This window comes from Bison bison, unplaced genomic scaffold (assembly GCF_000754665.1).
Source record: "Bison bison bison isolate TAMUID 2011002044 unplaced genomic scaffold, Bison_UMD1.0 scf7180017864489, whole genome shotgun sequence".
Classification (NCBI taxonomy): Eukaryota; Metazoa; Chordata; class Mammalia; order Artiodactyla; family Bovidae; genus Bison; species Bison bison.
The window spans coordinates 10,201,855-10,211,692 of record NW_011495048.1 but is presented as its reverse complement, the minus strand read 5'-3'; the positions used below and the strand labels follow the sequence as shown (position 1 = coordinate 10,211,692).

General features: G+C 42.0%; 1 protein-coding gene across 1 annotated transcript in view; it reads right to left on the bottom strand.

Moving 5' to 3' along the window:
- Nucleotides 1-2,169: 2,169 nt before the first annotated feature.
- LGALSL (lectin, galactoside-binding-like) overlaps nt 2,170-9,838 on the bottom strand; it is a 9,250-nt gene continuing 1,581 nt past the window's right edge. Inside the window, exons 2-5 of the mRNA XM_010863340.1 lie at nt 9,300-9,371; nt 9,066-9,154; nt 7,674-7,851; nt 2,170-5,309 (exon numbers count right to left, since the gene is read on the bottom strand). Of these exons, the coding sequence (XP_010861642.1) occupies nt 5,166-5,309; nt 7,674-7,851; nt 9,066-9,154; nt 9,300-9,371 (483 nt within the window). The 3' untranslated portion in view covers nt 2,170-5,165. The remainder of the gene's footprint in view (nt 5,310-7,673; nt 7,852-9,065; nt 9,155-9,299; nt 9,372-9,838) is intronic.

Sequence of the window (9,838 nt, the reverse complement as noted above, 5' to 3'; positions counted from 1 at the left end):
CCTTGCAGTCCAAGGGACTCTCAAGAGTCTTCTCCAGCACCACAGTTCAAAAGCATCAATTCTTTGGCGCTCAGCCTTCTTCACAGTTCAACTCTCACATCCATACATGACCACAGGAGAAACCATAGCCTTGACTAGACGAACCTTTGTTGGCAAAGTAATGTCTCTGCTTTTGAATATGCTATCTAGGTTGGTCATAACTTTCCTTCCAAAGAGTAAGCGTCTTTTAATTTCATGGCTGCAGTCACCATTTGCAGTGATTTTGGAGCCCAAAAAAATCAGGTCTGACACTGTTTCCACTGTTTCCCCATCTATCTCCCATGAAGTGATGGGACCGGATGCCATGATCTTCGTTTTCTGAATGTTGAGCTTTAAGCCATCTTTTTCACTCTCCACTTTCACTTTCATCAAGAGGCTTTTTATTTCCTCTTCACTTTTTGCCATAAGGACGGTGTCATCTGCATATCTGAGGTTATTGATATTTCTCCCGGCAATCTTGATTCCAGCTTGTGTTTCTTCCAGCCCAGCGTTTCTCATGATGTACTCTGCATATAAGTTAAATAAGCAGGGTGATAATATACAGCCTTGACGTATTCCTTTTCCTATTTGGAACCAGTCTGTTGTTCCATGTCCAGTTCTAACTGTTGCTTCCTGACCTGCATACAGATTTCTCAAGAGGCAGGTCAGGTGGTCTGGTATTCCCATCTCTTTCAGAATTTTCCACAGTTTATTGTGATCCACATAGTCAAAGGCTTTGGCATAGTCAATAATGCAGAAGTAGATGTTTTTCTGGAACTCTCTTGCTTTTTCCATGATCCAGAGGATGTTGGCAATTTGATCTCTGGTTCCTCTGTCTTTTCTAAAACCAGCTTGAACATCAGGAAGTTCACGGTTCACGTATTGCTGAAGCCTGGCTTGGAGAATTTTGAGCATTACTTTACTAGCATGTGAGATGAGTGCAATTGTGCAGTAGTTTGAGCATTCTTTGGCATTGCCTTTCTTTGGGATTGGAATGAAAACTGGTCAGTTTCAAAATTTGCTGGCATATTGAGTGTAGCACTTTCACAGCATCATCTTTCAAGATTTGAAATAGCTCAACCGGAATTCCATCACCTCCACTAGCTTTGTTCGTAGTGATGCTTTCTAAAGCCCACTTGACTTCAAATTCCAGGATGTCTGGCTCTAGGTCAGTGATCACACCATCGTGATTATCTGGGTTGTGAAGATCTTTTTTTATAGTTCTTCTGTGTATTCTTGCTACCTCTTCTTAATATCTTCTGCTTCTGTTAGGCTTTTGTATATACACTGTGCTAATAAGATTATATTAATAATTTATTAAGAACCCACTACATCCTTAACAGGTGAATGAATCAAGAACCTGGTCCATCCACACAACAGAATACTACTCAGCAATAAAAAGGAAAACCTTAGTACACACAATATGAACCTCAAATGCATTATGCAAGAAACCTATCTTAAAGGATTACATGATTCTCTTTATATGACATTCAGGAAAAGGCAAAACTATAGGCAGGTGGAATGGGTCAGTTGTTGCCTGATTAGGCCTGGGAGTGGGGGTCACATTTAACCATAAAGTGGTAGCACAAGGTGGCTTTGGGGGTGATGGAACAATTCTGTATCCTGTTTGAGGTGATTGTTATGTGAATCCATTCATGTATTAAAATTCATAAAACTGCACATCAAGAAAAATGTGAATTTACCATATGCAAATTGTATTTTAAAATAACCCATTACACACACAACTCATTAGGTCTCTGAGACCCCCTCAGACACTTTCCCTTGATCAGTTCCTTAATGTGGGCAACACATAAACAAGTGGTCTTGGAGTGAGTGTGTGAGGGCGGGAGGGTTGTGCTACCAGATGGTCCACGCTAAGTACATCATGTCCTGTGTGCTTAGTCCCGTCTACCTCTCTGCAACCCCATGGACTGTAGCCTGCCAGGCTCCTCTGCCCATGGGATTTTTCAAGCAACAATACTGGAGTAGGTTGCCAATTCCTTTTCCAGGGGATCTTCCCAACCCAGGGATTGAATCTGAGTCTCCTGTGTCTCCTGCATTGGCAGGAGGATTCTTTACCATTGAGCTACCTGGGAAGCCCAAGTACATCACACCTGGTACCAAATTTAGCACCTTATAAATTGGAAACCATTTTGTAGAAAATTCCTTTATTATAGTGCAAATAACTTTCAGCAGTGACATCATAACGCTAAAACACATTTAGCAACATTTTACACCACGCAGTAAATAAGAAAGTGTTTCTTTGAAAATATGTCATCATAGGAACATTATTTCTACATTAATAATGTAGCTGGAAAATGCCAAGGGTGTTTCTCTCAAGGCAAAAGGGCTCCCTCCCTCTTTTTGGATATTTTCTTTTTAATACAAATGAAAGGATTTGCCATTTTAACAAATCATCAACAATTCTAAGAATGATCCCTTTGGAGGTTTTGAACTAAGGTTGGCATGATTTGAAATGGGGTTTCAAATTTTTTAAAAAATTAAGACAATTCTGGGATAGCCCAGAAAGTAGAAGTCACTTCTATTAACTTTTAAATAGATACATACATTCACTCCAATTTTGATGCAGAAATGAACAGATTGTCTAAAGCCTGCTTATTATTCCCCCAGAGCCTGATTGTTATTTATGTTCCTTGGTTTTGGTCATATTGCAGAATTAGGGCTCTGGTCAGAAATAACACCTTACACACCCAAATGCTTTCCTGTGAAGCTTAAAATTGCACTTTTCATCCTGAATTCCCACCTTAGACCTCACATGCTGATGAGAAGATATGAACAGTTTCCAGTTTCCAGCTAATGATTAATACAGCTGGACTAGCCCCCTGCTAACTTAATTATACCTGAATCAAACTATCACATCATTCAGATAAATTTCAATAAGCTTAACCAAGAGGTTCTCACTGACCCCACAGAACAGTGAAGGGTTAACAGTGTATCTTTACACTAAGCTGCCTAAGGGCTTGGCTGCTAACCAGTTAGCTAATAGGTAGAGAGAACAGGGTCAGTTCCAACAGTTACACGCCCAACTCCTCTAGTTTCTGCTGAATTATGCAGTGAGCGGGAATGGATGCCCACTCAAAGAAAAACCTCCTGTTGTGTGTGTGTGTGGGGTCTTCTACCACAACGAGAACAAAACCCCTACCAATATATTTCAGGGTGCCCTCTAGGTCTCTCTACAAACACCTGACAAAATCTAGTGGCTGCACAAGGTTAGTCACGGGCTTCAAGATACCCGGAGCCGGAGCACAGCCCTCCTGGCTGAATATGGCTGGTTAAGTCAGCTGGGACATAAAGCCTTTCAATGCTCAGCCAGTCTTGTTGGGTAAAGCATCTTCTTACGTAACACAATGGAACTGTGCTAAACAGTTTCAAAGCTGAGGAGAATCTAAATATATCACCTATAAAATAATTCACGATTTTAGTTTGCTTTTTCTTAAACTTTGGTACTGAAACACTGTCTACATTCTTGACACGTGAAAATGATCTGGCCACTTCAGTGCCTCTGCATGTTGTGTAAAAAAACTCAAAAGCAAAGCAGGACAAGGACGTGTCATAACAAGACGCTGTACAAATAAAACCGAAATTATATATAAATACACCCCCACCCAGCACCCCCTTTCCCCCTAAACTAGCTGACCAGAGCAATGCCAAAGGTCCTTCTCTCCAAGGCCAATGCAGTTTATGAAATCCAGCACCCAGGACTCCAACCATCCCTTGCCTTGCAGTGACGTGTGCATCACTGCAGGCTTTTCCTGGAGACTCCCTGCTGTCTAATCAGTTCCACAAGTACAGGGAAACTCCCAGAGCTTCATTGGAGCATTCACACTATTGGCTGGACTCAAAGACCTAGAGTCTCGGGAGTTAACTTTTCAGATAAACTAACTGGATCATTTCCTAGGTTGGATCTTTTTTTTATCATACTATCTTAGCAGAGCCCACACAGTAGGAAGCATCTTCCACTCTGAAGCTCCAAAGGCATTGCTTAGGGATTGGTGAGGGTCGCATAACAAAAGTGATACAATGAGCTAACAGCTTAAGTTGATAAAATTATTTCCAAGTAAGTTATTTGGGGCCATTTGCTTCTGCTTTCCATTGCATTCCCAAATCATTTTCACACTATACCTTTAAAAATGTATATAATAGTCCATTTTTAAAACTATCGATGCAATCACCTCTTAATGTGTTTTCGACTAGCTTAATAACAACTTGATGAGCTATTATGTAGATCCAGTGAAAAGTAGTTAATTAGTCTTAAGGAAGCCAATACTGTGCTAATTTCACAGTATGGAGAAAAAGCAATGTAAGTAGAGTTTTACATAATCATCAATAACTTGAAAAGCAGTCTTGCTGAACTGTTGCAAAGTTTTCCCAAAAGCACTTACAGCAATTTATATCAAGAGATCCTAAGTTTAGGGGTAGGAGGATAAGACTCAACTCTTTAAGGTAGAAACTCACCTTTCTCATGACTGTAATAGGTAATTTCCCCACTCAGACCTAAGATAATTGTACATTCAAAAGTTCATAACAAGCTGTTCTTGAGACATTAATCATCTCTAACATATACACTGAGTAGAAATAAATAACTACAAGAAAGCTTAAAAAATCTGAGTTAACATTATGCTGTGCAAAAAGAAAAAAAAAAACACACAAAAAAACCTTGAACAACCTACATTCTATGTTAAATACCCTGACTAAAATGTTGGTTGTGCTACACAATTCCACTTCAGTGCAGAAATGAGTTGATTTCTGTGTACCGTCTTTGTTGTTGTTGTTTTAAGTCTTTAGCACTTTTGTTCCAAATATCACCTTGCTGTGAAAAGATGAATAACTTATTACCAAATCACAAATCGTCACAAATCCATCTCAGTTTAGTCTGAATAAAATCCAGCATAAATGTATTACTTTGTTCTGGGAATAATGGCTCGGTGTCTTAGTTCCGATAGCTTCCTAAGGGCAAACCACCGTTGAAGTCATTTTGGGTTTAAACTGCACAGAAAGAAGAGACAGTGAAGTCTGCCTTTTTGTTTTCTTTTTAAGTCTTTAGACCTTGCCAGGACACTTCTTCCAGATCAACAGTCAGGCAGTTGTGGCACCTGATGCTCTTTGAAACAGACATGGTTTAAACATCAGCCAAGCTTAGTGATCTGGAGGTCTCCATTGATCTTTATGGTGTCGATTGCAGATAACGTTTGAATGCGGTGGTAAAAATCAAAAAGTTGGTGTCCATCCACAAACACTCTAAAACGTGGGTGCTCACAAAGGATTTCCACCTGGAAAAAAAAAACAAAATAAAACCCTCAGTTCATAATTTCAATGAACTCTGCTGGGAAAAATGAACAAATACCTCATTTTAGAGAAAGGCAACATCCTCAGTAGTTCTCAAACTCTAGAGTGCACTGGAATCAGACAGAAGGCTATAGAACAGACTGCTGGGCTCCACCCCCCTCAAATTTTCCATTTAGTAGGTCAAGGGTAAGGTCTAAGAATGTGCTTTTCCACCAAGTTCCAAGATGATGCTGGTGTTGCTGGAATGAGGGACACACTTTGGGAGGCATTGCTCTACACTATTCAATGTCCTTGAAGGATGTAAAATTGCCTTACTATTTCTCCCTTCTCATTGCATGCCAGAAAGTGATATAAAGTGGTATAGATTCATCTATATGGTACTTTATGCCTCCATCCTCATCCCCTGAACAATTCTATCCCACCTTCAGAGAAGCCCCTCACAAGGCAGAGCAGGTACCCATTAGGAGCACGTAATAACAGTTTGGACACTCAAACAAGATAAACACTAAGCAGAGAAGGATACACAGTAATTACCATTGGACCAAGGATGTGTAATTAACAAGGCTTTGTTAAGCCAAACAAAAATACTGATTCCCTATGGTAAAAGCTTTTTCTCCCTCTTTTTTCTAACTTAAGGAAGTCACCACAGAGTTTAATCACTGGTTTTGCACTATGTATTTATTAAAAGCATTTGTATTCATCATGTAAGGAGAGACTCCATATGTGACATTAGTCACATTTAATGCATATTATTACTAAAATTATGTCACCAAGAAGGGCTGATTCCATCTCAGTTTTGTTGTTGGGGAGCGTTATTCGACTTGGCAGAAGCTTTGGTTTCTCACACTCATGAGCTCTGCATTAAGAGTCACCATTAAGAAACTGTCACAGTTCAGGGGAGCCTCAGGGTCATTATCATTCTAGAGAAGGGTAGGGGTACCTTCCCCAGGCTATGCTAGAAGGGCAATTAGTCTCTCTTCTATCACTGATGTGAATGTCACAGATTCTTCTTTCCCCCCAAGACTGTAAGATGGGAAGAAAAATTATGACTTATTCATAAGGCCCTTGTACATTTCTAGATGAGGAGCAACAGGTTAAGGGTAGCTCTGGTTTGTTAGGTATATATGAAACAGGAAGCTCTTAACCAAGTTGTCATTATTATGATGCATGTTAACGAAGTATAGGGCTTCCCCTGTAGCTTAGCAGTACAGAACTCATCTGCCCATGCAGGAGATGTAAAAGACATGGATTTGATCCCTGGGTGGGGAAGATCCCCTGGAGGAAAGCATGGCAATCCACTCTAGTATTCTTGCCTGGAGAATCCATGGACAGAGGAGCCTGCTGGGCTACAGTCTGTAGGGTTGGAAAGAATCAGACACAACTGAAGCGACTAAGCACAACAAAGTATAACGCAGATACTTCATCACCAGGTCCGACAGGTCAGTAAATTCTTTTCTAACACATTACTGACTTGCATCTTTTACTTGGCATTGTCCTTCATAGAGGAAGGTGCGGCTCGTGCTATTTGATGGGAATGGAAATTTGGGCTGTGCTTACTGCCTGACAGATAGTGGGGAGCAAATCTATACTCATTCCAGCCCAAGAGAAGGAATCTATCAGCCACACAGCCTGTGACAATGAAGTAGACTGAGGCCGCTTAACCCAGTATTAGTCACTCAGTCATGTCTGACTCTTTATGACACTATGGACTGTAGCCAGCCAGGTTCCTCTGTCCATGGAATTCTCCAGGCAAGAATACTGGAGTGGGTTGCCATGCCCTCCTCCAGAGGATCTTCCCCACCTAGGGAACCTGGATCTTCTGCACTACAGGCAGAGTCTTTACCATCTGAGCCACCAGGGAGGCCCAGGGGAGCAACGGCACTGCTAGTCCTCATTAGCAAAGGGAACAAGAGAAAATAAAATAATAATCGCTCTAGTCTTAAAAAAGGTATAACTGATATGGTCTGATACTACTTAAAGGTTGAAAAAAATAAAGAAATTCTAGGTATTTATTAATATTTATTAAATAGTTAGCTTAGGACAATTATCTATTAAATGCCTAGTACTATATTGAATACTACACAGAGAAGTATTTATTCTTAACAATCTAGACATGTAAATATGGGCTTATTTACATGTATTGGCTAAACAGAACCAAGAGCTACTGCTGACTGTTAATTCATATCAGCAAACAGAGCTCTTTTGATCGTTTTCCTTTTTTTCACCATCAGGTGACAAATTTCCTGGACATGCAAAAGTTCTGGCCGCTTAAAGCACTCTTGGCACATCTCAGATGAGAATATCACCAACCTGCCAATGGCTGGAGCTGAAGCACTCGAGGTACTCACCCTGAATGGCTGGTCTGGGATGAATGGGAAGTAAGGGATCGCTGACTGTTCTTCACCCCTTTCCCCAGATATACAAGAATTTCTGAGTAGCTGTCGGTCTGTGAACACTGCTTTGAGTTCAATTGCCACGTCGGCAGGAGGATCTTCTGAATCACCACAGGTCAAGCTGATTGCAAAGCTGAAAAGAAAATCATCTCATTTATTCACAGTTGAGCAAAATAACACTTAACAAAGACCCAGGCTCCCATTTCCTTCTTCCTCTCTGGATTTGTCAGCTTTTAGCCGGCCACCACTCTCCACAGGGCAGGGGTTGGGGTGTGATAGACCATGGATAAGTAGGATTACAATCAAACTAGTTTATTTTGTTACCCACAGGAGGGGGCCCTGGAGAAAACTTTGATAGAGATGAAAGTAACTAACTGTGGACGTTTCAGATACCCCAAACTACCCACACATCTGTGTTTCAACCCATTTCAGAAGACTCAAAAACAGCCAGGGGAAACTGACTAAGGGAAACAGTATCTTGTAGTTTGGTTCTCATTTATATTGATAGTTCTTACTCCAAGCACTGTGTTTGAAAAACATTAAAAAAAAAAAAAGTCCTTTGGCCTCCCTAAGGGTCAAAGAGAAAATGATGTGGGTCTATATTTATAATCTCTGATATAAATAGCTGTCTAGAGAAATGGCTGCTGAAATTCATACACATTCTTTTCATGGGAACATAGTACTTTCTTGGCACTTGCAACGAGTAACACTGGCCACAGGGGTTGGAAGAGCAGCAGAAAGCCACAACAAGAGTGAGCAGGACCTCGTAACTGCTGGATAGGTGTAAGTGTTGTAGTGAAAAAAGAGGAAAAAGTTGTTTTGTTTTTTCTCTTGCCCTTTTCTGAGCTCTTTTTTTCACTTTAACTGTTCTTGATCTGTAGTAGGTAATCAAGACTAACCTGGTATGCCGATCACATTCTGTCTGGGGCTCACCTTTACAGCACTCTCTTTGCAGACGGCCCCTCACAGTTCTTTTCCTTTCTTTTTGCATTACAGAAAGGAGGCCACAGTACAATTCATGCAAGACAATGCCCCCAACTATTGGGCTACCTGATGGCTAGTCTATGACTGTTTTTGAAATGATCCAAAAGGAGGAAGAATACAAGACCTTCACACCTTTGTTCCTCATCACTGACCCCCTCATCTATATAATCACCCCCCCCAATTCCTCATGGGAGGGGCACACAGTTCTTGAGGCTCTAGCCTGCTCTCCCCTCCTCTGGCTGAGGATTAAAGCCACCCTTTTATTTTCTCCAAACTCTGTCTCTGTATTTTTCATTTGGCTTGGGTGGGCAGAGAAAGCCAAGATTTTTGACAGCATCATAGGAGACAAGGAATCTGCCTTACCTTTCTGGGTTGAGGTCTACAATGCCCATCACTAACACCTTCTTGCCTGGTCTCATGCCACCTTTAATGTGCCCACAAAATGGCACGATCTGTAGAGGATGAGAGCAGAAGCAAAGTTCACAGCCTGTTAGGGAAGAGCCAAGCCCTCAGTTCCTTAGGACTTGACCCATTTGAAAATGCAATTAGAAACAAGAGGGTACAGGCAGACACCGAAGAGGGAACAAAATCATTTACCAGTCGTGGGAAGTACACGTCGGCTTGAACTGGAGAGCCCAAGGAGTTGTTTAAATGCGCATCATCTAGTTTCTAAAAATAGAAGCACACAGATTGGCTTTCCAAAGGCTTTCGGAGGTGGGTGTTAGCGGGAGCGGGGAAGAACCTATACAAATCTGGAGGAATCCAGCAACCCTCCCCACAACATAGGCTCAGTACACCGAATACCCGCAGAAAACCCCGGAACCAAACCCGTCCTTTCTATCAGGTAGCTAAGCCTCTGATGCTCCCCAGACCCTTCAGATCTGGATCAAAATGAAGGTCGAGGCCCACTGGAGAACCAGAGCCCCGCTCCGGAGGAAGGCAGGCTCCTCTCCAACCGCAAACGCCTCTAGAACCTGTCGCCAAGGCCTGTCCTCCAGGACGTGGCTGGAGTGCAGCAGCCCGGCTCAACTTCTCCCGCGAGCCCCCGGCTAGGACCCATTTCCAAGGGGGAATCCCCGGGATGTCGTGGAGGGGGGAGCGGACACGGGGCGCGCGCGCCGGACACACTCACACAC